Genomic DNA, 26,976 nt, shown 5'->3' on the forward strand with positions numbered 1-26,976 from the left:
GGACTACTAAAACCAGTAAAAAATAAAAGTAACACCACATTTGGAAGTGCTCACCAGACCTGCACTCTCATTACAGAACGGTAGAACTCTGGCCAATTATTTTGTATGTCACTCACTTCCCTCTAACTGGCTGCTTCTGAGGATTCCAAGGCCCTGATTTAGAGCCGGACGCTCTTTCAGAGCTCTCGCTCTCAATCAGGGCGGTTTTTTTTTTTTCTGGAGCTGGCCTCCTGGTTGCTCGCTAAGCTGTGGGTGACCACCCACAGCTTTTGCGAGCGGCCAGGTGATGGTCGCGACCATCGGGCTTGCAACGAGACCCTTGTGGTAGGGTCTCGTTCCCACAAGCCCCAGTGATGTCACTAGTGATGTCAGTAGGGCCGCCCCCAAAAGGCAGGCGTTCCTTCGGGAACGCCTCCGTTTGGCCAGCCACCCCCCCTCCACGCCCAAAAAACTGGGCGAGCTGTCGATCAACATCGACAGCCGCTCCATCTTGTAGTGAGTCCTGCAGTGAGTGATTTGTCGCTCGCTGCGGGGCTCGCGCATTTGCGCACTGCCTGGCCACTGCGAGCGGGTCTGAATCAGGCCCCATGTTCATTAACCCCAAAATTCTTAACAAACTCATTTCTTCCACTGCTGGTCATACAGAATCCTTGGTTTGGATCTGAATTCTGCTGCCTAGTAATGTAAATGTATTATTGACTACAATACTCCAGTGAGTTTTATCAATACATTTGTAATGAGAGAGGTGAACTTCCTCCACCAGTTCAGCAGCTTGACACTTTGAGGAAATAACCAATATTATTGAAACAGATGTGAGTTTGGGCCTGTGGTCACTACGGATCGCAATCTTGCGTACGCACGCAGTTCAACTGCGATAGCAAGTCAAACCACTTCGATCGCAATGCAAACTCAGCAGCACATAAGGACGCCCACTTTACCGTACACACATTCATAATGTTTAGCAGAATAGCGAAACCATTGGTACAATCGAGTACCATCGGACCCATACGCGCATTTGCACAAGCCCTGAACTTACTCAGAAATTGCTACCAGTCACGCACGCTATGAGACCTCACACTGTTTATGGCTTTGCAGTGGCCAATTTTTGCATGCCCCTGAAACTGCGTGCGAACGCAGTGGCACAACTGCGTTCGGCCGACCACCCCCTCGTCACCACCTACAAATGGCACTTCCTGTTAATCACTTTGCGATGGGTCTGCGTAGCCTCTGCGATTGCAGTCCCGTTCGCAGTGGCCAGCTCACGCATGTGCACTGCAATGCAATGTGTACGCATACGCAGAAAGCATCAATCGGCCGATTGCGTGCGTATAAGCAACTGCGATCCAAGCTGAATCAGGCCCTTTCTCAGGAACTGCACGGGACTTTACGGTTCTACCAATTGGGATCTAATAGAAAAAGAAAGTGGCTGGAGTTTTAATGTTCCCAATTGTCTCTTCCATTGTATCATAGTTCTCTTTCCCAAATGCAGTCCTCGTGCACCCCCGGCAAATAGTGTTTTCAGGATTTCTTTACAGGTTACATAGGAGTATTTATTAATAATTACAATTCTCTGGAATTTAGTTTTGCCACCTCACACTGACAATTAGGGATGGACATCGGAAGCCAATGGTTAGCAACCATCGATATTTCCGATTTGATGCAAGTACTTTTTCCATCAAATACCAGGAATTTGATGGTTGCCAACCATCAGATGCAGCTTTCCGATGCCCATCCGATGGCTGGCTGTGGAAGGGGGAGCATAGCAGAGCAGCTGGTGAGCAGCAGGAATATAGATGCCGTGCACAGTGTAGGGGGGCCCTGAGTATAATACTACCAATATCAAGGAAGCATTGTCAGACCTGGGGAAGCAGATACACAAGGTATTTTATTAACACGTATTTTCCTAGATAAAAGCATATAATCGCCCAGATAAATATTATGATACAGTATATTAAACAGCTCCATTATTAAATATTAATTGACATACTACATAAAAATATGTATGGTTTCCCAATGGCTGCTGAGACTGCTGTCAGAAGAGGGGAGGAGCAATGAGCTGGCTTGGGAGGGATGATTATATATAATGGGAGGTGCTACCTGTTGAGGCTTATTGTAGGCACAGAAACAGACAGATCACATGTGCACAACTCCAAATTACTGATTATATATAAATACATTATGCAATACAATTTTGCAATCAGTAGAGGTTTTTAGCATAATCATGGCCAAGGTTATGGGCCTACCCACCATATCCAGGTAACCTCTGTAGGGTAGGTCTCTAACATACTAGGGTTCAAATCCAGAGTGCAGGACACCCCTAAATCGGCACAGCCGAGCCACCCCAGGGCATCGCTATAATGAGAAAAGTGAAATGTCAAACAAGAAAGATAAGAGCAGCTATGGCTGCATAGAAAAGTGAAAACACAAATATAATAAAAACAAACAGTAAAGTGTTAAAATTGTGCAGAAAAGAAAGAATGTGCTATAATGCGATGCCATGAGGCAGACCAACCAAAGCAATCTAGGGGATCCACGCTCCAAAAATCAACAAAAAGTTGCACTACAGTATATAACTTGTAGGACTTACCTAAAATTGTGCCTATTACTAGTGTGCATATACATTACCAGACTCCATGCTTTTAAACCAATAAGGGAGGGGTGCTGGTCCAGACTGAAGGTAACTCCTTTCCTTCAGGTGTGCAATAAAGCACATTAAATGGAGTGAATAGGAAAGATTCCTGGACTGCATCCAGAGATCAGGCCCTTTCCAGAGGAAGAAACGTTTGGCACTTCATTGTTTGATGTATTGCACTAAGCCGCTGCCATAGTCACCTTAGTGCTAACGGGACAGTGCTATAGCCCAGAGGTTCCCAAACTTGGTCCCCCTAATGTCCACATGTTAAGGATATACATGCTTGACCACAGGTGAATTAAATATTACCTCAGTCAATTTGATTTAACAACCTGTGTTCAACCGGGAAACAGTCGGGAAGCCGATGGATGGAATCCCGAACGCCGGCTTCCCGACTACAATCCCAGCAAGAGTTAAATGACAGGCATCGATATCCCGATGCCTGTCGTTTTCCCTACGTCGGGAGACCGACACCCTGTTTACCGATCTAAGGTAAGCCGGGTCGACGGGCGCAGACAGCCGCGTGGGGAAGAGATAGGTTTAGGGTTCCTGGGGGGACTTAGGGTTAGGCACGCCCCCGGGATATTAGGTTTAGGCTAGGGGAAGGGGGGATTAGGCACCCCCCAGGGGACTTAGGTTTAGGCGGCGGGGAAGGGGGGGGTTATGTTTAGGCACTTAGAGGGGGAATTAGGGTTAGGCGCCCCTAAGGGAGGGTTAGGGTTACGGAGTAGAATAGGTTAGTGAATACTTACCTTGGGCCGACGGTAAATCATACTGAATCCGCTCAACCATGGACATGTTGGGGTGCCTTGAGGACTGCATTTGGGAACCTCTGCCATAGCCTATTTGTGAAACACTGCTCCATATAGTCCAGAGCTTCTGGACTATATGGAGTCCTCAAGGCTCCCCAACAGTTCAGGTTTTAGAGATATCCATGGCTGAGCACAGGTGGTTATATCAAATTGACTGAGGTACTAATTAAGTGCCTGATTCATTACGGATCGCAAATGCGATTATGCCCGCAATCGGACAATTGTTTTGCAATCTGCGCATGTGTATGCATTGCAGTGCGCGAACTAGCCACTGCAATCGGGACTGCGATCGCAGAGTAATTGACAGGAAGTGCAGTTTGTGGGTGGTGACGGGGGGTGGTTGGCAAAACGCAGACGTGCCAGTGTTCGAACGCCGTTACAGGGGTGTACATAAATTATCCACTGCGATGCCATACGCAGCTTGAGTACTCACAGCATGCGATGAGGTTAGCAATTTCTGAGTAAGGTCAGAGCTTGTACAGGTGTGCGTGAGGCTGCGATTGTACCGATGGTTTTGCAGTCTTGCTAAAATTACGGATATGTGTAAGGTATAGTGGGCATCCCTGTGTAGTGCTGCGACAGCATAGCGATCGCAATGGAATAGCATAGCATCTCAGCCAGACTGCGTGCGTAATCGCAGCTGCGATCCGTAGTGAAGCAGGCCCTAAGTCACCTGTGCACAACCATGGATATCTCTAAAACCTGAACTGTTGGGGAGCCTTGAGGACTGCGTTTGGGAACCTCTGATGTAGTCTATCAGCTTCTGAACAAATCAGCATTCATCTGCAAAATGCAAGCGGCACAGACTAAGAGCCTGATTCAGCCATTTACGCAATGCCAAAATGTACTGATTTTGAGCAATTCTTGCCCTTGCACATGTGTGAAAGCAGTACTGCGCACGTGCAGCGACTGGTTTGCGATTACGCTTGCACAGAGGATTCACTTGCAAAGTGAGTGTCAGGTAGAAAGCGTTTGGGGGGAGGTAATGGGAGGGAGAAAACGCAGGAGTGTCTGACCATTCAAATGCCGTTTCATGGGTGTGTATAAATTAGCTATTGCGATCTCCATGTCAGGGGTGTATCTAGGGGTCTGAGCGTCCCTGGCAAAGTAATGGACTGCCGCCCCCCTTAATTTCAGAATAATTACACTCTGTATTTATAACATTTCCCCAGCCAGTCCCCTTGTCTCCCCAGCCAGCCCCCCTTCTGTCTCTCCAGCCCCCGGCCACCCTCATCCAGCCCCCGCAGCCCACAAATACTTAGCATATCTTCTGACTGCGGCTGGCTCCTCAGTGCAGCAATGCAGTGTACGTGACGTCACGGGCGCCTTGTGTAGAAAACCCCCCCATCAAACTTTATTCATTAATTGTACATACCAGGCAACCTCCGGCAAGCGCCAGCGGCTACCCAGCCCTGGACATCTGCCCCAGGTAGGAGCCAGGGGCGTACCCGGGACTCCAGCTCTGGCAGTCCCATCCTGATTCTACCCCCTGGCCACTGGTGGCACCCTGCCTCAGCCGACGCCCCTGGAGAGTGGCATCCTTGCCAACAGGTAGATACGCCCATGCTCCTTCGTAGCATGAGAGCTCTCAGTGTGTCAGGAGAGACGCAGTGTGAGACAGGTCAGACTTCACTCTGAAACTACGCAGCTGCCCTATATGCATCGATGCTCCCGATGTTTACGCTGATGCATGTCGTCAGATAGATTTGAGAAGGCAGCAGTGGGTGTCCCTATACTTGGGTATGATTTGGATACATTAGCATATTTTCACTAATGCAATCCTTCAGAGATCGCGATTGTGATTGCATTAACGTAAATCTCTGAATCAGGCCCTGACTAAACGCAACATTGGCGGTCTCATCAGTTGCATGGGGGAAAAGGGTCCAGCAAGCTATGGGTGTGGCCATTCCTCTTGTTGGCGTAGCTTTAACTAGTTGGGTGGATTTTTATTTTTTTAAAAGGCAAACGGTATAATTCACTATACTACAACAGGCGAGGTCAACCTGTGGATCTCCAGCTGTTGTGAAACTACACATCCCAGCATGCCCTGCCAGTTTTAGCATTCCATAATAGCAAAACTGTGGCAGGGCATGATGGGACTTGCAGTTTCAAGACAGCTGGAAAACCACAGGTTGGCCAGGACTGTCCTACACGCTGTGGAGACACCTGTCTCTATATACGAAGGTGTACAACAATAGGCTATGCGTCTGGTTTACGCCAGGAATCCGTCATTATTTAACCATTTGTTTTGCTTGCAAAATACCCATAAAACATACATGAAACACAGAACTCTCTTTAGTCCTTTTAAATAAAATGCAAAATACCTCAGTATGGTACGGTTAGAGGTCACGGCTACACTGCTTTAATGAAACACGGTCATCTGATGCTTTTGCACTGTAATGTCCTCTTACAGAATCTGAAAATATACTCCTAAAAGATTTGAATGTACAGTACTATCTGAGATGAGTAGGGGCAGAGGGATAGACCTCAGTCTATTCCAAAACCCAGGAGAGAAGTGTTTGAGTAAAAAACCCCTGTCCATTGCACGGTGATTCCCCATGGAAGAGTTCTTAGGGGGTAATTCAGCCTCAGATATGCTATCACAGTTGCTAATATAGTAGCAGCTGCAATAGCTGTAATTTGGTAATGCAGCAGCAGGCGTTACGCCTCCCTCATGCATTACTGATCTGAGGTGCGTCCTTGAATCGGATCATCTGCGTCTCCATCGGATGGCTAAGTGACCCATAGGGTCACAGAAGCAGTCTGTCGCAGATGCTAAAAGAGTCCAGGAAATCTCAGTCAGCCGATCCCCCAAACGGCTGGCGACGCACCCCCCTCCCCGCCCAGCAACGGTCCCGCGCATGCGCAGATTCCCAAACATCGGGAATCCGCAATCAGCAGTGCATGCTGGATCAGGCCCCAAGTCACCAGACCAAGTGTTAAGGGGATATTGTTCTTTTTCACTAGATATTACCAATGGTGCATATGCTTAAAGAGATAGACAAAATAAATTGTAAATTGTTGTAAAGCCGAGATTTACCATTTATATAGACATCTAATAAAACACGCACACGCCTCCCTCTGTCTCTCTATATAGGTACTGCTGCATCTTATTAACACACATAAGGTTGTCCTTTCATGTTTATTAGATCATCACAGAATTAACATTTGCTTAATATTCAGCAAAGCTATACAGAGGGAATAATAACATAAAAGATAAAGGAGGGGGTAAACAGTACAAAGTTTTAAGCTTGGGACAATATAATGAGAGTATACAATTTATGATATTTCTATATAATTAGTCAAAACAAAAAAAACTAAAAAAATTAGTAAACAACCTCAACTCTCATTGTCCTATTCCTTTAATTTAAAGTAACAAATGTGCCTGAATATAACATCTGTACAGGGAGATGGCCCTGTGGGTTACTCTTCCAGTTATTATATATACACACACTTCTATAAAGATACCACAGTGTATTGTATAATAATTGAAAACTGTGCGGTTTCCCCTAACAACAAGATGTTAATTTTCTAGTGCTGAAAATATGATATATAAAATCTCATTTGCTACTATGAGCAACACTGGCTTTTAGAAATGTTCCCAAATGTTTTTTGTAGGACTGTTCTCATATGTTCACATGGCTGCTTCAAAGCTGGAGAAACTCTGTTACCATAAAGATTTAATGCATACGAATAATATATAAATGACAGCTGGCCATGTGTTACATATCAGTTTATGGATGAGATTTCAGCTTAGCCTTGCAAAAACAGGTGTCCGTCTGAGCCCAGCACGAGGGGTAACTTGGCCAAGCATGTAGGGTGTGTGGCCCATAGTAAATGCAGAGGTCTTTGCAGAAGCTGCGCATCACTCTTCTAAATAGGGGGTCTTCATACCATATTGGGGCATGGTTACACCTCCCTGGATTGCCTGTATTCGCAGAAAGGCTTAGGTACATTGTACCCGCCTCTCCCCCTCTCATTACCCCAGAAACCAAAAAAAAATGGCAGCACTTACTTGTAATGATAAATGCCAGCATGCAGATTCAGATTACGTTTTTATGTACAATAATGGATTGATACAAACATGTTTTGCTAAACAATGCTAATATTTTTTTTTTAGCTATATCTCAATATCTTCAAATAAACACAAGCTTTGCTTGATGCATGTGTTGAACACACGCTAAGGGGTATATTTACTAAAGTGTGGGTTTTTAGCAACCAATCAGATTCTACTTAACATTTATCTAGCACCTTCTAGAAGATAATAACTAGAATCTGATTGATTGCTATAGGCAACATCTCCTCTGCTAAAAACCCGCTCTTTAGTAAATATGCCCCTAAGTGTTGGATCTTAGCAAGCATTGCACAGCATACACAAGGGAAGTGTCCTTCTATCATGACTTAGCAGGACACACGCAGACTATAGCTTTTGGGAGTGAATGTGAGTGATAGAATATGGATCACTGTGCACTATTTTTGTCTTCTTAACCTATTTCAATAAAAGCGGTGTGTACTGAACCGCTGAGAAACATGAGGAACCATACTGAACTTCCCCTAACAGAAGGCAACTTTATAATTGTAAAGTATTGTAACCCCACATCTCTAATATTAGTCATTTATACAGCCAAAGACACAGCGGAGGCTGCAGACAACCAACACAATCAATTAACCCACATGTCCCGTCTCCCAGCGAGAACTTAATTCAGACCATACATATAGACGTTTATGGTAAGGACAAGTTAACTGTAACTCAGCATTCAGCTAGATAGGACCTATTGGCAAGAACAGAGCCTCAATCAGAGTAAGGAGCAAATCCAGGTAAAGGGTGCAAATTTGCTTCTGTACAATCCTTGCAGCAAACAAACACTGGGCAACTTTATTTTTACAACGGGATATATGGTTGAGCTAGGACTTGCCCGGCTACCCACCTCTAAATCTGTCCGAATTCTAACCCTAAATGAGACATAGAGGGTCAAAATAGTCTAAAGCTGGCCACACATCTAAAGATTATCTGTCCAACCAGCCAACTAGTAGATTGGTTGGAATGAAAATCTGGTAAGGAATAAAATCAGCAACTTGCTCCCAGACGCTGAAAAATGGACCAAAACTGTTGTATAAACAAATAGTTTAAATCAAACATTTAACAAACTTGTCTGACGACCATTTTCATCTGTTTTCTGGCATTTAGGAGTAAATTTCTCAAAATCATTTACTCCAATTCCTTACCAGATTTTCATTCCAACCAATCAATAAGTTGGCTGGTTGGATGTAAGTTGTTCTAGTGTGTGGCCAGCTTAAGACTTATCCCATGCACGTCCTGCATAACCCTACATGCTTACAGATTGTGCACGCTTTCCTATAAAAGTTCAATGTTGCAGAGTGTTTTGGGAATAAAACTGGTATTTAAACAAAATACTTCAAACACAAGAAAACATTTGCGTTCTAACCTATACTCATTTTATCAGTGAACAACTGTCCTGCATCATATCCGTGTATTCATGTTTATCAGTTTGACTTTGGATGCCGTTCAATTGGTTGTTTCAGCTTCCACGAGTAAGTCACAATCCGACATCTCCACCACTGACGGCATCCATTCTTTTAGCGTGCACAGATCTGGTAAGCACAAGACTGTTCTGCAGAGTTCGTAAGCCACCGGGGAATAGGAATACAGAGTTACAGCGAAACCTTTGATCTCCTTAGAGAAATGCAATCCTTTGGTTTTCTTGTTATTCTGCACCTGATGCCTAAACAACTCCAACGTTAAGCCACTGAAGTGCTTTGACACGAGCTGCACAGGATCACTTCCCAGCATGCTACTTCGTAGCTGTGTGATCATCTTCTTCATGTTGGTGATCCTGGCCTTCTGCCTCAGCACTTGTTTCTGCAAGGTGTTCTTCTTCCTTCTCAAGTTGACAAGGACGGGATCCACTTTAGGAGTACGGACATTTTCCTTATTAGAAACCGAAGAATAGGAGTGCTCTACTGACATGCCGACTTCTGGGGCGGGGGCGGGGGCTGCAGGCTGTGCTTTGTGCTGCTTATCTGAGGAGGATGGGATGTCATCTTTCTTTTTTGGAGGCTTTTTCACAAGGTCTCTTTTAATTCGGACACCGTCAATAAAGGAAGGCACGGCATCCAGGCGCAGATAAGGATATGAGGCCCCTGGACGCAACATGTAATCTTCTTCCGTGAAATGGTCACTGCATAGCCTGCTGTATATTGACGGCTTCCACTTGTCACGTCGAATGACTGCAAGCCATTTAGCAAGATATTCTGGGTTTTTCATGGGAAACCTGCAAAACATAAAAAAAAAAAAAAAAAAAAGATTATATGTAAAATAGAAATAGATAAAGTATATCAACTGTAGACCCATAAAAGCCATATAAACAACTTTGAATTTTCCCTAAAATAGACTAAAAATGCCCTTAACTCTTACAAATCAATGAAATGTTACTCTGCAATTTCGGAAAAAAAAAAAATTTCTCTACTTAAAATATAATGCACCCTTCATGTTGCCATCTCTAAAGTATAGGCCCCCATACATCAGCAATTGATTGCAGCAGTCGTGCAATTTGCAATCGATTGTGTATAAAAATCTTTCCCTTTTTTAATCGATTAAAAAAAATCTTGCATATTTGCCACAATCGATTAAAAAAGGGAAAGATTTTTATACACAATCGATTGCAAATTGCACGACTGCTGCAATCAATTGCTGATGTATGGGGGCCTTATGACAATTAAGGAAACCAATTTATGAAGAAGATAAATATTAAGGGGAGAGTTTAATTAGCCACAGGATATGCCCCGCAGCTACGTGATTGTGCTGCATAGGGAAATGCTATTTAATTAAACAGCTCCGAAGTGGTAAACGCATGCTAACCTACTGATTGCACCTAAAGCTACGAGGAAAAGTCCATCTCTGTGGTTTAATGTGTGGAGTAAACTCCACTAATTTAATTGGCTGCGGCGAATTGGATTTTCCCCTAAGTAACAAGCCTAAAAAACCATATATTTTTTTTCATATCTGACTGCAATATAGTGAAAAATCTGAATTTTTCACATTACAATAAACCCAAACTACTAAAGATATAATATTTCATGGAGATCCCAACTTGCAATTTTGAATGGACAATTTTAAAACATCAAGGAATAAACCTTTAGTTTTATTAAATTTTAAACCATATTTTTTTTGGCGGAGGGAATATGTTTTTTTTTTTTTTTTAAATGATTGAGTCTGCAACCTCAAAATGTTGAATTCCTCAAACTTATTCTTGTGGTATCAATTACAGCCTGATATGATCTATACCAGGGGTCGCCAAACTCGGTCCTCGAGATCTACCAACAATTCACCTGCTGGGAGACCTGGAAAACGTGCACAGGTGTATTCATTACTCACTGACACATTTTGAAAGATCCACAGGTGGAGCTAATTATTTCACTTGTGATTCTGTGAGGAGACCTGGAAAACGTGAACTGTTGATAGCTCTCGAGGACCGAGTTTGTCTACCCCTGATCTACACAATTATTTATTTTTAAATATCTCAATAATGGGCTGATAAAAATAATTTTTTGTATGCTCACAATTACCAGATTTTGTGGATTTTCAAAACCTTATAACTGGAAAACTACATATATAGGCACTGAGGGCCTGATTCAGACCCGCTCGCGAGCGCACAGCGCTCGCAAGCGGGTCGATGGTCCCCCACTGCGCATGTGCACGCTGGAGCCGGCTCTGGCATGCGCGAGACCCAGCCAGCTTGCCCCGTTTTGGAGGCGGGTGGGGGGGTGGCTGGCCAAACTGAGGCGTTTCCGAAGGAACGCCTGCCGTTTTGGGGCGGCCCCACTAACATCACGAGTGATGTCAGTGGGTGAGCTTCCGGCTCGATTAGAGCCGAAAGTTCACTGAGGCTTGCGGGAACGAGACCCTACCACAAGGGTCTCGTCGCAAGCCCCGATGGTCGCGACCATCACGACCATCACCTGGCCGCTCGCTAAAGCTGTGGGTGGTCACCCACAGCTTAGCGAGCAGCCAGGAGGCCGTCTTTAAAAAGGGATGCCCTGATTCAGAGTGAGCGCTCTCAAATAGCGTCCGGCTCTGAATCAGACCCCGTGGTTACCACTCACAGTTTATGCGAGCATCCATGATGATGGTCGCGATGGTCAAGACCATCGCGACCATCGGGCTTGCGACAAGACCCTTGCGGTAGGGTCTCATTGCCGCAAGCCCTGGAGTGCTTTTGGCTCTATCAGAGCCAAAAGCACTCCCACTGACATCACTAGTGATGTCAGTGGGGCCGGACCCAGACGGTAGGCGTTCCCATGGGAACGCCTCCGTCTGGGCAGCCACGCCCCCGGCACGCCCACCAAAGGGGGCGTGCTGTCACTCACCATCGACAGCACGCCTCCTTTGGTGCGAGACCCATAACGACGGCTTGGCCGTCGCTATGTGGGTCTCGCGCATGCGCACTAGGGCACCATCGACCCGCTTGCGAGCGCTCAGCGCTCGCGAGCGGGTCTGAATCAGGCCCAGAGGTCACAATGTAGTAAGTATTACTATACATAGGCACTGAGGTCACAATATAGTAAGTATTGCTATATATACATAGGCACTGAGGTCACAATGTAGTAAGTATTACTATACATAGGCACTGAGGTCACAATGTAGTAAGTATTGCTATATATACATAGGCACTGAGGTCACAATGTAGTAAGTATTGCTATATATACATAGACACTGAGGTCACAATGTAGTAAGTATTGCTATATATACATAGGCACTGAGGTCACAATGTAGTAAGTATTGCTATATATACATAGGCACTGAGGTCACAATGTAGTAAGTATTGCTATACATAGGCACTGAGGTCACAATGTAGTAAGTATTGCTATACATAGGCACTGAGGTCACAATGTAGTAAGTATTGCTATATATACATAGGCACTGAGGTCACAATGTAGTAAGTATTGCTATATATACATAGGCACTGAGGTCACAATGTAGTAAGTATTGCTATACATAGGCACTGAGGTCACAATGTAGTAAGTATTGCTATATATACATAGGCACTGAGGTCACAATGTAGTAAGTATTGCTATACATAGGCACTGAGGTCACAATGTAGTAAGTATTGCTATACATAGGCACTGAGATCACAATATATAGTGAGCCTGATTCATTACGGTTCGCAATTGCAACAACATACAGATTGGCCAATGGTGCGTACTGCGCATGCTCCGCAGTGCGTGTGTTAGTATTGCGATCACTTACACAGATCAAGGGACGGAACTTCAGCGTTTAGGGGTGGTGATAGCAGAGTGGATTGAGAAACGCAGGCGTGCCTGTCCATTTAAACGCTGTTTCTTGAGCGTTCATAAATTAGCCACTGCGACGGCATACACAGCTTGAGTAATCACTGCGTGCAACGACAGTTTCAATTTCTGAGACAGGTCAGACCTGCTGTAATTCTGCATGAGAGTCCGATGTTACTTGATGGTACTGATGTATAAGCAGGGCTGTGAGGTCTTACGGATGTGAGATAGCGGTAGTGTGCGGCGTCTCCATGCTGGCTTTGCGATTGCAAGCATTAGCATATTTTCGCAGATCTGTAATCGCAGCTGCGATCGCAATAGCGATCCGTAGTGAATTGTAATACATAGGCACCGAGGTCGCAATGTAGTAAGTAATGCAATACATAGACACGGAGGTCGCAATGTAGTAAGTAATGCAATACATAGACACGGAGGTTGCAATGTAGTAATGCAATACATAGACACGGAGGTCGCAATGTAGTAATGCAATACATAGACACGGAAGTCGCAATGTAGTAATGCAATACATAGACACGGAAGTCGCAATGTAGTAATGCAATACATAGACACGGAGGTCGCAATGTAGTAATGCAATACATAGACACGGAGGTCGCAATGTAGTAATGCAATACATAGACATTTTTAGCATGCACAAATAGCAAGAGATTTCTTGTAAGACAATAAGAAAAATTGTGGCTATTCTAATTGTTCATTTAATTGCTCTTTTAATTAGTGCCCACCTTCACAAAGTGTACTGAAAGCCTCTATGTATCTTATGATTTAGAAAATGTAAAAATAGATATCTCACATGGTTGTTATTGAGCCTTTAAAAAATTAAGTAGTAAGACAATTTAATCAACAGTATTTAATTTTATATAAGACAATAACAATAATAATCCTTCAATAATAAAGGCGAAAGAAAGAACACAATGCACCAATTACCTGAAAAAATGTTTGCCACATCCCCTGGACAAGCGATTCTTACAGCCAAATGCAGCACATACAGTCATCCTTTTTCTTTGATTCAATCCAAAGGCTAAATGAGAAATAAAATTGTAAAACTGTGAATTTTATGTATTTGTTTTACAAACTTTTTTTTTTTTCAGCAAGTAAAAAAAGTAGTTCTAATGCAGATAAATGTGTACAATGTATTTGTAGGTGAGAGGTATGTGATTTAAGGGAATAGTGACTCATTAGTATTGAGAAGAAATACAGCAGTGTTCCCTAGAAATACTTAAGGTGCGTACACACACAACGATGTAAGTAATGAACAATTTTCGTTCAGTTTTTCCCTTGAAAAAGTGAACGAAAATCGTTTTACAAAGTAGTTGGTTCTACTTTACATAATAAATGATTTTCTGTGTGTTGAAGGAAAAATGTTGCAACTTCTATTGAAAATCGTTCAGTTGGCCAGTCTGACTGAACTACAAACTACAATTGACAAACGTGAACGCGCATGAATGATAATTGTTCATCGTTTATCGTTTTACACTGAACGATTTTTTTGAACGATGACGTTGTTATAGTTAAATTGTTAAAAAAATCGTTGTGTGTGTATGCTCCTTTAAAGATTAAAAGCCTGGTTGAAAATTGCAAGTTGCCGCAGATGCAGCTGAATTGTATGCTCGGAAATAAATGTATATTGTTGCTTATATTCGGTGTTGTGGCAATGTATTCTGATAGGAGCCTGTCCCTGCAAAGTATAAAAAGTAAAGTGATTGCTCACGCAACATTTTTATTTCCAAGTTCGGACTCAGCGGAGATTCCACTCATGTGCAAGTGGTGATTACCAGAGAGGGAGACTTCAGATTCCCTCTCCACAAAAAATGAGCAAATGTGGCCCATAGGCTACAGTAGGCCGCTAGCGCGTCCAAAAATCTAAACTTTTTGGAGCTTGGGAAATGGGGCCTTTACGCACTCCCTACAGAAAGGCAGAACTGCTTTTGTGATCCTTAAAAGGGGAAACAGAGCAGATATCTCCAACATTTACTGAATTACACCCTTCTTATACAGTCATTTTCGGAGATTCAACTATATTTTTGGCCTTTAAAAATAGGCCCATGGCCTTAATGAACGAGGTGTAGTAATAACAGTACCAGGAGTTACTGCATAGAGATGGCGGCATCGACAGATGTTTACCAATAGTGAACATCGGTTGTGGAGGTCCAATGTCGGATGGAAGCTGCAATCTGCTCATGCGTGAATGGGGACCATCAATGTATTTGTCCCGATGGTTAAAACTCCTTGACCATCGATAGATAACCCATCGATGCCCATCCCGATTACTGTATGGGATAGGGTTGCTATAATTTCCCTTTAATCATGGACACCTATGAGTTACACGGGTTCGGTGTCTGATTATAACCAGGTGAATCGCAGAGCTGTAGTCAGCCAACCACAGAACCTATGTAATTCATAGGTGTTCTTGATTATGGGCATATTAGAACAACCCTAGGATAGGCTATTGTACCTATGTACTACTGGGTCTAATTTCCAAGACAATGAAACCAACTGACTGATATATGAAAAAGTAGAAATGCCTCTAATGAGGGTTATTTAATATTTTGTTACAAACTGGCTACAGTAAGTTAAGCAAGGAGATGGGATGTTTGGCCAGCTGCTACAGAATAGTGCCCAATAAACTTTTTTTATTTTTGTCAAAGCCAGCACTAAAATTATAACAACCCCCCCCCTTTATAGTGTGTATGTGTGCCTGGGGGGAGGGGGTTACCTAAAACAATGGCAAGCCCCACACATTAAGAAGAGCCGATGTTGATGTCTTGATGTGATGTCTCTACACAAACGGCTGTCAGAGAGGGGAGGTTTCCACCAGCTAAAAATAAATGTCGGCGATAACTTACTGTGCAAAGTGTACGCGGCGTCTGTGCTGTCTGTCTTCTACAAAATGGCGGCTGCAGTTCCCGGAAGATGACCGAGGCGGGCGCTGGAATCACAGATAGGCGGAGCTTGTTATGGCCGGCACACACTGCGTGACGTGTACACAATGCGCGACGTATTCACAATGCACCAGCCCAGTCGTGACGTAGTTTGAAGGCGCCTGACAGGAAGAGAAGGATCGCTGCTGGCTCGGCTTCCTGGTGATGTGAGCTCGGGAACTGCGGTACTGGCCATGGCCCGGAACGGGGAGGCTCGGCCTCCAGGCGTGGAGTCTCCGGGGCCGCCTGAGGAGAAGGAAGGAGCCCCCGCCGTGTCTCCCGGGGAGGGTGACCGGCTGGGTGAGGAGGCAACGGGCAGCCCAGAGCCCCCATCGCTGGACGCCGCGCTGTGCGGCCGGGTGCAGGCCCTGGAGGAGAAGCTGAGGGGCTGCCAGGGGGAGCTGCGCAGAATCAAGAAGCAGCTGAGCTTAAGCCAGAGATTGCACCGCACCGCAGAGAGCAGCAACCTGGAGCTGCGGAAACAGGTTTATTTATTTTTTTGCGTTATTTTTCAAATTCTGCACACATTACATCCCCACTTTTAATCCTCCCTATAACAAACTTGTTAATCTGCATACATATTTACCATCACTGTTCTTTCACTTGCATTTCTACGAATCTCTTGCATTCTTATTTCATTTACATTTCCAAATTTCATTCCTCTTGTTTACTTATAAACACCATGACAAGGTTTTCGTCAACTCCCTCCTTCTCTGTCTCTACCTAATCCTCTGTTCTGCCCCCTGCTTCCACCTTTATCCTTTCCCCCTTATCTCTCTACCTCCTCCTCCCCTTCTCCCCCCTCCTCTGTCTGCCTACTCTTCCCTTCTCTCCCATTACTCCACTTTCTTCCTGGTCTACCCCCCCCCCCCCTCTGTCCTACTACCCCACAACCAAACCTTCCTCCTACACTCCTCCCCCTGTCACTTCACCCAACTGCCATCCACATCTCCCTCCCTGCCCACCTCCTACAGGTTCCCTTTCTAGCTCAGGTGCATGCACCATCACTAAACTCTATTCATATCGGTCCTCCAAATTAATCTTACCTCCACGTTACAGCAACTCGGATAATCTTCTTCACATCTCCCCCATAAATGCTATCTCCAGTGTTCTCCCCAGGCTGTTTTCTGCAGGTGCATCGCCCGGCAGAAACAGCCTGCCGCCCGGCACTTGTCCACGCGACCCCCGCTGTGGAATGCTGGCCTCTGAAAGGACCGGAGGCTAAAGAAGCCTCCGATCACTTCAGAGGCCAGCGTTCCCAGTGATGCATTGCGCGGATAACGTCACCCGCAACGCGTGGAGCCTGCCCCGTGCGCCTGCTGGATCTAGTTAGATCCAGTCAGCGCGAGGCAGCGGCGAGCGGCCAGCAAGTAAAGGTAAGGGCTGGGACCAGAACCAGCTAGGGAGCACTGCATAAAGGGACCAGCCTGGGGGCACTATTTAAGCCTGAGGGCACTGCGTAATAGTGCCAGCCTGGGGGTACTGCATAAGGGACACTTTAAACCTGGGGCACTACATAAGGGACCAGTCTGCGGGCACTACTTCAGCCAGGGGGCACTGCATAAGGGCAAAGCTAAACTACAGGGGGCAATGCATAAAGGGGAAAACTACAAAGGGGACACTGCATAATGGGCACTTTTGACTGAGAGCCAGTGGGGGGAGCAGCCTGAGACATGTCGGGCTGGATTTGTCTGGGAGATACCCCTTTTCCCGGCGTGCGCATAATTGCGAAGGCCCCCACCTGGCTACTTTTGAATGCCACCCGGCTGGAAAAAATTTCTGGGGAGAACACTGTATCTCTCTATCCTGTGCCGTCTGGAATGCCAGGTCAGTCTGTAATAAACTGGTCCCCAACCATGACCTTTTCATCTCCAACTCCCTGAATCTCCTAGCCATTACTGAAACCTGGATCTCACCCTCTGACACCACTTCTCCTGCAGCTCTATCCTCTGGGGGCCTCACCTCCCACACCCCCCGGCCTGGGGGTCGCCGTGGTGTTGGGGGTCCTTCTATCCACCAGTTATTCCTACCAGCTAATACCCTCTGAACCATCCCTTACATTCCCCACATTTGAGGTTCATGCTATATGCCTCTTCCAACCAGTAAACCTCAGAGTAGCTATCATTTACCGTCCCCCTGGCTCTACCTCCAAATTCCTTGACAACTTTGCTTCCTGGCTCCCTCACTTTCTCTCCTCAGATCTTCCCTCCATTATCCTAGGTGATTTTAATATTCCTATTGACATTCCCACAGAATCCTCTGCAGCTAAACTCCTTATCCTCACCTCTTCATTTGGTCTCGCCCAATGGACCTCATCACCCTCCCATGTGAGTGGGCACTCACTTGACCTGGTCTTTACTCACCTTTTGTGATATTTCTGATTACTCCAATTCCCCATTCTCCCTCTCTGACCATCACCTTCTCTCTTTTAACCTATCTCTCTCTCTCCTTCCCCTCCTTAACCTCCTAAGGCTACCATTACTAAGTGTAATATTGAGGCTATTGACACTGTTGCTTTTTCCTCCCTGCTGGACTCTCTTCTCTCCCCTATCCTTTCTCTCTCCTGTCCTGAACAAGCTACTTCCCTGTGCAATTCCTACCTTACTTCTGCTCTTGACTCTGTTGCTCCGGCAATAACTACCCACCCTCGCAGATCCACACTACAACCCTGACATTCCAAATGCACCAGATTCCTGCAAAAGTGTTCAAGAATTGCCGAGCGTCAGTGGAGAAAATCACGCTCTAAGGCTGACTTCCATTTCAAATTTATTTTCTCTTCCTACACTGCTGCCCTGTCCCTCTCCAAACAAACATCTTTCAAGAACCTCATCTCCCAGTCCTCAAACCCCCGGCGTCTCTTTGCCACTTTCAACTCCCTCCACTGCCCTTCCCCTCCTCGCTCTCTGCCCTTGACTTTGCCACCTACTTTACATCTAAACTTGACTCCATATGTGAGGACATCATAGTCCACTGAAACTGCCCTCATGAAAGTAAGCAACGACCTCCTTGCTGCCAAATCCAAGGGCCACTACTCTCTGCTCATTTTCCTTGACCTCTCTGCTGCATTTGACACTGTAGACCACCCTCTCCTGCAAATCCTTCACACTCTTGGTTTCCGTGGCATTGCACTCTCCAGGCTTTACTCCTACCTCTCTGATCGTTCCTTCTGTCTCCTCGCCCCCCCCCCCCCCCCCCCCCACTTCCACTAACAGTAGGTGTTCCCCAAGGTTCTGTTCTTAGACCTATCCTTTTTCTCCCTATATACATCCTCTTTAGGTGAACTCATAAACTCCTTTGACCTCCAATATCATCTCTATGCTGATGATACTCAAATTTACCTTTCCACTCCTTAGCTCCTTACCCGTATCTCCAACTGTCTCTCTGCTGTCCCAGCGCTTTCTTAAACTTAACATGACTGAGCTGATCATCTTTCCACCCTCTTCCACTACATCACTTCCCACAATTTCATTATCTATTGATGGCACAACTATCTCCTCTAGTCCCAAAGTGCGCTGTCTTGGGAGTTATCCTAGATTCCTCCCTCTCATTTAAACCACACATTCAGCACCTCTCGCAGTCCTGCCTTTTCCACTTAAAAAATATCTCCAGGATTAGACCCTTCCTCACCCGGGATGCCCTAAAACCCTCATCCACTTACGGGTCAACTCCAGATTGGACTACTGGTAACTTTCTCCTAACTGGCCTCCCAGTCTCTCACCTCTCTCCACTACCATCGGTTCTCAATGTTGCTGCTCGGCTCATCTTCCTCTCCAGATGTTCTACATCTGCCTCTCCTCTCCTTCAAGCCCTACACTGGCTCCCCTTCAGATGCCAATTCAAGGTTCTTACACTCGCCTACAAAGCCCTCACCAAATCCTCTCCCGCATACATTTCTGACCTTCTCTCCCCTCACACTCCCGCCCGTCCACTTCGCTCAACAAATGCATGCTGCCTCTCTTGCCAACTGATTACTTCCTCCAACTCCCGCATCCGAGATTTTGCCCGTGCTGCTCCCTACCTTTGGAATGCTCTTCCTCTCCCTATCAGACTCTCTACAAATCTTCAAACGGTCTCTCAAGACCCACTACTTCATCAAGACCTTCCAGCACTCATCCTAACCCACCTCATGCTCTTTCCTCCCTATCTTCCCCTTCTGTGTCATGCCTGTCTGTCTGCTCCTCCCCTTTAGAATGTAAGCTCTCACGAGCAGGGACCTCTTCCATCATGTGCTTCTCTTTACATTTTCTTCTACTCTTTACTCCCCATAAGGGCACCTAACACGTGACTGCCAACTACCTGCTGCTTATTGTGAGTGCTTTTATCGCTATTGCAGCAATGTATATAAATCTTGTCCTTGTCCTGCACTGTAATGTACTGTGAGTTACTTGTTTCTTGTTCACTTATTAGTACTATGTAAGGCGCTGCGGAACACTTGTGGCGCCATATAAATAAAGGATGATGATGATAATAAAGAAGGTGGCGCCCGCATAACTGACAAGTGGAACTGAGCAGACGGCCATCAGGGCTATTGTATACATACACACTAGTGCATACAGAGTACTCCTGCAGCATTGTGTGTTTGTACGCGGCCCACTACCATGCTAGACACTGTGCACAGTATTATTAACATTAGTTTGTATAGTGCTGGCATACTCGGTCACACTTTACATATGGGAAAATTTCGTAACATAGAATTTGACGGCATATATTTACCCATCTAGTCCGCCTCGTCCTCTAGCCTTAGGGCTTCTATTTCTCTGGTCTCACTCGGGTGCCGTAGGATGGAAACAGCACTACCCCCTGACTGCTACTATATAGTGGCACATCAGGCAGGGGGAGAGAGCAGAGACTGCTGCTGGGCTAATGGGCATGAGAAAAATGTTACAGGGCATCGCCCATCCCCTGTTTGCTGTTTGAGCCTGCATAACGAGGACTTTGCACAGGATTAGCCATTTTACGTATCTAAACACTGTGCTTTTGGGTGCGAAGTGCATGAAAAGGCATGGGCGCCTAAAACATCTGAATATCGCCCCTTCGATCTCTGTCACTTTAGACGGGTGCTCGCTGCGAAAAGACAATTGGATTCCCTGCTAAGTCAGCCATTAAGGGGTATCTGCATCAAGCCTTCTAAAGAGTGGAGAAGTTGCCCATAGCACCCAATAAAATTTGAGGTAGCATTGATCAAGTCCATTCTCTAAAATAATAGGTAGATGCTGATGCTATGAGCAACTTCTTCACTCTTTAGAAGGCTTGATACATCTACCCCTGAAAGAGGTAATTATTATACCACTCTGGTTGTGTGTGTTTTATTTTACTTGTGGGTATTTTGTTTTTAAAAACCTTTTTGGCTTTAACAGTCATCGGGGTTGATTCAATTTAACGCAATGTGCAGATGTCCAGCTGCGCACGTCGGCCATTTATAGTACTGCAAACATCACAGGTTTTCTCTTTCACCTCCATTGCTTTCATTTGTTCCCCTCATTGGATGACTCCCACTGCAAGAGATCATAGCGTTCAAATATGCTTTGTGTATGTAAGACAATACACACATCAATGTGGTAATGTGTTTATAGTACAACATAATATGCATACACATTTATTGAATAGAACTCTTAATATTATATAGAATCTTTAAAGCACTAACCTATTTTGCAGCAGTGTAAGCAGAACTACTGTATGTGAGATGCAAGGAGGACCCTTAATAATAATAATAATAATAATAATAATAATATTATTATTATTACCACCAGTTATGCTTAGTAATGCAAAAAAGGTGTCCATAGCAACCGGGCATGTGACTACATTTTCTACGCTGCACCAGAAAGCTGACAAAGGTGCAAGGGAGTAAAAGGATTCAGTTGAAGAGATAACCTGATTAAATTTAAATAAATATAAGTAATCGGCATCTGATGTAATATCAAATGCACATTAGTTTGCGGTAATTTATAACCACGTTTCATTGCTGAAATGGTGAGAAATCAAAATCCAATTGGTTGCATGGCATGGATGTGTACTTGTCAAATTGGTTTTGACACTTCCTGAGCGTGTGTATTTGGCTGACCCTGAACTGAAAAGCTGTGCAAGGAAGCTAGATGCATGTATTGGTTCTGTTGCTATATATTAAGCTAGAATAGGATATATGCAGCTGGCCAGATTGTACTTCGAGTGATCACTTTTTTTTTTTTACATCTTTCGCAGCTAGAAGATTTAAGTCGAGAAGTCCATGAGCGCAACAAGTCAGAAAAAGTTGACCAAGAAGTTCAAACAGATGATTACTCGGCGTGGTCAGGTAAGAACATTTGTTTTCTTAATTAGAAGCAAGCACAAATATTGTTCATGCACAATACACAACCATGAAAGTAATTATATCAAAATTACATGTGAGAGTACATTATTTGTCTTTAGAAATGATAAATATTTAGAAATGTCAGTTCTGCAACCTCTTCATCAGCTGAATAGGAGCTGCCATAATGATATCTTGTTTACTCGCCACATAATTTCCTGTCTTTGGATGGCTATAACCAACAAATGACATTCTGTTGAAAGGAACATGATAGTGGCGTTTAGGGAGTTGTCACTAAAAGTACAGTCTTGTCAGAGAAGTGTACATTGTGGCTGTTGTTAACACTGGCACCATTTATAAAATCTGACAACTAGAGAGCGATCTGTCACATGTTTGGGCATTTTATCACTACTAAACCTAGAGCCAACAGCATCATTTCCAGTAAAAGTTGTTCTCTCCTTTTGATACTACAGATTTTTTCTTTTCCATGGACTGTTAGCGCCTTTTTGCACCTTTTATGGTCAGAAAGAGAAAGCAGAGACTGCATAGACGATATAGTAATGCTACTGGTTTTTTTTCTGCCTTTTGCTCCCAGGCTTCAGGCAGATGTATAAATGAAGAGACTGGGGGAGGCAGAGTGTTTGTGGTGTGGTAAGCCGTGTCACTGCTATACTATGTGGTGGCTCTTCTTCCTTTGTGTTACTGGGAAACACAGGGTCCCCACATGACTAGTTTGTGTCTGTCCCGCTCCCACCCAACACTGATCACGGTGACGGATTAAAGCTAAGAACTTGAGCAAATGAGATATAGAGAGGAACAAGTTATAGGAGGCAAAAAAGAGAGAAGATCAGAGAAATGCTAAAACTGTAAGATGTTCAAACGGGCTGAGAGGCACAAAAAAGAATGACGGGCTCAGGAGGAAAACCCCTCCCGTCGTAGTCAGTGTGTGCATAGAGGGACGAATTCTGAGTTGCGCAGATCTCTGTTCACTGATGCAAACTGCGGTGTTTGTGCAGATGAGAATTTCCTTATTTATGTATTGATGCGTATGTCCGTCCTATTCTGAGTTGGACGCAACTTGGTCGTATCTGTCTTTGCGTGAAATAGTTCGTTTTAGGGTATGAATTGGGCGGTGACAATGCGATGGCATGTAACCAGCCTCTTGTTGGAGTGTAGTTGGCTTGTATGTAAAGCTCTGTGTGATTCTGAGTCATTCATACAGGGAAGGGAATCCGGTCTCAGATGGATTTCTTGCACCTAGCATTGGTTTGGTGCCAGCGCTAATAATAATGATGAATGTTCCAGTGGCAGTAGTATAATCAATGGGTGGCACTGGTTTCTGCTTGTATGAACACCCGCATTACGGATAATTACATTTGCATATTATACAGTGCTTTCCCCAGAAATGTCTTAATGCCTGGCAGCTGTGATGTAGCAGGAGGAGTGAAGTGCATACCGGACCCCTAGATGAAGTGTGCAGCCTGTAATTACCAAAGCTCCGTCCTCGTCCTCACCCTGCTGTGGGACAGGCTCTGTCTGTCCGTGTGCTGTGAACTTTCTGCTGGCCAGGGTCAAGGTGGAGGAGCCATGTGCTGTAAATTCTCTGCCAGTGGAGGGGGCAACCGGGATCCTCTTTCTGGCGTGGGCGGTTCCATGCAGTACTTGAAGTCCGACCGGTCGTGGGTGCTGGGTGGTGTAAGGAAAGTGCCGGACGGAGCGCCCATCACATATGTCCTGGGGAGATAGTAAATTAGACTTCTGCGTCTGCTCACAACTACAGCCACTTAAGCTGGGTATACACTTATCTGATCAGACTGTAGATGCCATCCTACTGAAGACCTAGGTCACAGATCTATGCGGATACACCAGTCCAGTTTTGCTGCAGATCTCCAATCTGCATCTGCTGAAAGTATTGTCACATTCTCCCAATCTTAGGCAGACCGGCTGCCATCCTATATTGGTCGGGTGATTGGCGATCTGGTCTCATGATTTTTCATCAGGGTTAAAAATCTTTTGACGAGACCAGACGACCAGGATTGGATGACTGCAGAGGATGTGTGAGCATACACTCTCTACCAATGAGGTCAGATTGGATGAGAATTGGACAAGTGTGTTCCCAGCTTTAGCTTGCAACTCCGAATTAGCCCCCGAATGTGCACGTGTGTCTGTGCCTCTTTGGATGTATTTCTATGTTAATGAGAGCTGGTCATAAGGTAATTTTCTTTACCAACACCTTTGACTTACATTTTTCCCCCATCTAATATCTGGCTGTGTCTTATAATCTGCAAAATGTTAAAATAGTGTTTAAAGGGTCATTTTTAAGAAACAGTAAGGGGCTGATGCAGAATTGAGCGCAGTTTTGCAGACATAATTTGCAATTGTATTTCTCTCTGTGCATGCTCCATAGCTGAGCGTACGCAACTATGGGCGATGCAGAGTCACATGCAACTCCGATGTATCCCCACTTGTGTAATTGGATGGTAACGGGCCATTGGCACATAGGCAGAATTTAGTGAGGGCTTACAAAGCCCTCACCCAATCTTCTCCCATATACATCTCTGATCTCATCTCCGTTCTCTTCGTTCAACTAATACACGCCGCCTTTCATGCCAGCTGATTACTTCCTCCCAAGATTTTGCCCGCACTGCTCCCCACCTCTGCAACTCTCTCCCACTCCCCATCAGACTCTCCACCTCTTTGCAATCCTTCAAACGGGCTCTCAAGACCCACTACTTCATCAATGCTTTCCAGCTATCATTCTAACTCCCTGCTACATGCTCCTTTCTCCCCGTCTACCCCATCTGTGTCACCCCTGTTTGTCTTCCCCTCCCTTTTAGAATGTAAGCTCACACGAGCAGGACCATCTACCCTCTTGTGCTTCTCCTTACTATAGTGTCATCTACTTCTTACTCCCCACTAGGGCACCTAACACTTGGTTGCTTATGCTCTGTTGCTTATCTGGGAGTTATGGTCGCTGATGTAGCAATATATATTATCCATGTCCTGTATTGTATTGTACTGTAAGTCACTTGTCTGCAACTTGTTTATGTACTTTGTAAGGCGCTGCGGAACACTTGTGGCGCCATATAAATAAATGATAATAATTAGAATAGTGCAGGTGCTCAGTGATGGCGACAGGTATCAGACCAAGCAGACAGATAATGGTGATGTAGTTGCATAGATGTGTGTAACTCCATCATGCAATGCGGGAGAAATTATGGCATCTTGTGTTCAACTCTGCATCAGCCCTTAAAACCTTTACATGTTTCCAGTTTAATATCGCCTAGTGAATTTATAGGCTGCTTCATGTTTTTCTGTATACGGGGCTCAGGCCACAACACGGCTGCCTCCGCTGTAAGCAGAGGACGGGTGCATTTTAAAACACCACCAGACATTCTAAATTGTTCACCTGTTGTTAATGTCCTCTTCCAGATTACTACTCCAACTATTATTCCTACTACGCAAACTCCTGCGAGGTGGAGGCTAGCAATGGCAGTGGCCCACCTGAGGTAACGGCAAAGCCTGTGACCGACCCACCGGAGCTCATAAGCGACCAGAACAGTCAGTGTGAGGAAGAAGCAAAGAATTATGCTCAGTCCGCTCTGGTATGACCTCTGAAACTGCTGCCATAACATGCCAAAAAGAGAGAAAAGATGATACTGCAGTATAGTAAAATAGGGATTTTAGGGCAGCAAAGTGTTCAGTGCTTCCTGCCTATTGCCGGGGACTTCGGTTCTGAAAACCCCATATGCCTGCATAATCCTGACTGTGGACCGGAGTCAGATGTGGAAGCTGTTTTGATGATCACGCAGTTGAGCGATTATTTGTGGCTTGGTAGCTGCAATGCACACGCGTGGGGATTGATTTGCGATCAAATGCAGTAACTGTTTTAGTGAGGATTTATTTGCAAATGATTAACAGGGGCCAATATATTCAATAACGAAGAAAAGGAAGCATTTTAATGGGTGCACACCAAACCAATTACTATATTAAAAATGATATTTTATTGATACACATTTAAAATATATAGTAATGTACAGTCATATCGTCATTGCATACAGTGTAATGACGATATGTATGTATGACAACTGTTGTGAGTGTAATTAATACGGATTTATGCAACTTGGACTAGATAGTAACCCAATAGCGGGGAGAGCATATAGCGGGAGTCTCCCGATAACGACGACCAGTAATGGATGCGGCCAGGAGAGACTGAATAGCAGGTTGGAAATAAAGGAAGATTGCCTCATTGAAAATGTAAAGAATTAAACTTACTCTATATATAAATTGAACAATAATAGTGTTTATTACTGATGTCCACACAGCTTGGATAGATCTATATGCGGCATATAATCCTTATTTTTTGGAGAGTAAATCCCGTAAAATACATATTGTACTTGATCTAGATTTATGATATCAGACATTAAAGTCACTATTCCAAATAATATAATTAAATGCATCCAACCTGTTACTCACTACTGACACATTACAGTGTGAGATTAGAAACATAATAACTATCTGCTTAAGTTCACTGGATAAGGATACTAATGTAACAATGAAAAAAAGCGATGTTGCTTATACCCTGTAAAAACTGTGCCATACCATGATAAAAGAACAGTAGCCGGAAGATTCTTCTATAGATATTTTATAGATATATAATTTTTTTTATTTTTTAAATGAATATCAATAAAATATATTTTTTAATATAGTAATTGGTTTGGTGTGCATCCAATAAAATGCTTCCTTTTTTTCGTTGTTGAATATATTGGTCTTTGACTTATAGCATTAGAGTAGCACTGCATTGGGGCTGTATATACAGGTTTACTCTCTGATATCCAAAATGCTTGGGACGGGTATTTTGGATAACGGAATATTCCGTATTTTGGAATATTTGCATATCATAATGATATATCTTGGGAATAGGACCCAAATATACACACAGAATGCATTTATGTGTTATATACACCTTATACACACAGCCTGCAGGTCATTTTATACAATATT

General features: G+C 44.5%; 2 protein-coding genes across 5 annotated transcripts in view; one reads left to right on the forward strand and one right to left on the reverse strand.

The window, feature by feature from the left end:
- Positions 1-7,482: 7,482 nt before the first annotated feature.
- On the reverse strand, positions 7,483-15,712 carry LOC148508864 (THAP domain-containing protein 1-like). 3 transcript variants are annotated; one of them, XM_088443904.1, is made up of 3 exons: positions 15,615-15,712; positions 13,696-13,789; positions 7,483-9,737 (listed from the first exon to the last, which is right to left on the reverse strand). In XM_088443904.1, the coding sequence occupies exons 2-3, from the start codon at positions 13,761-13,763 to the stop codon at positions 8,972-8,974; spliced, it is 834 nt and encodes a 277-aa protein (XP_088300030.1). In that variant the 5' UTR covers positions 13,764-13,789; positions 15,615-15,712; the 3' UTR covers positions 7,483-8,971. The 3 variants fall into 3 exon arrangements, with proteins under 3 accessions (XP_088300030.1, XP_088300032.1, XP_088300033.1); XM_088443906.1 differs by lacking the exon at positions 15,615-15,712 and adding an exon at positions 15,485-15,560; XM_088443907.1 differs by lacking the exon at positions 15,615-15,712 and adding an exon at positions 14,850-14,922.
- A 24-nt stretch (positions 15,713-15,736) lies between these two features.
- AGGF1 (angiogenic factor with G-patch and FHA domains 1) overlaps positions 15,737-26,976 on the forward strand; it is a 37,113-nt gene continuing 25,873 nt past the window's right edge. For both annotated transcript variants that reach the window (XM_088443903.1, XM_088443902.1), the window contains exons 1-3: positions 15,737-16,174; positions 21,888-21,978; positions 25,405-25,577. In XM_088443903.1, the coding sequence (XP_088300029.1) occupies positions 15,884-16,174; positions 21,888-21,978; positions 25,405-25,577 (555 nt within the window). In that variant the 5' untranslated portion in view covers positions 15,737-15,883. The remainder of the gene's footprint in view (positions 16,175-21,887; positions 21,979-25,404; positions 25,578-26,976) is intronic.

The sequence above is a fragment of the Taudactylus pleione genome, unplaced genomic scaffold, assembly GCF_031769625.1.
Source record: "Taudactylus pleione unplaced genomic scaffold, aTauple2 ptg000336l, whole genome shotgun sequence".
Lineage (NCBI taxonomy): Eukaryota > Metazoa > Chordata > Amphibia > Anura > Myobatrachidae > Taudactylus > Taudactylus pleione.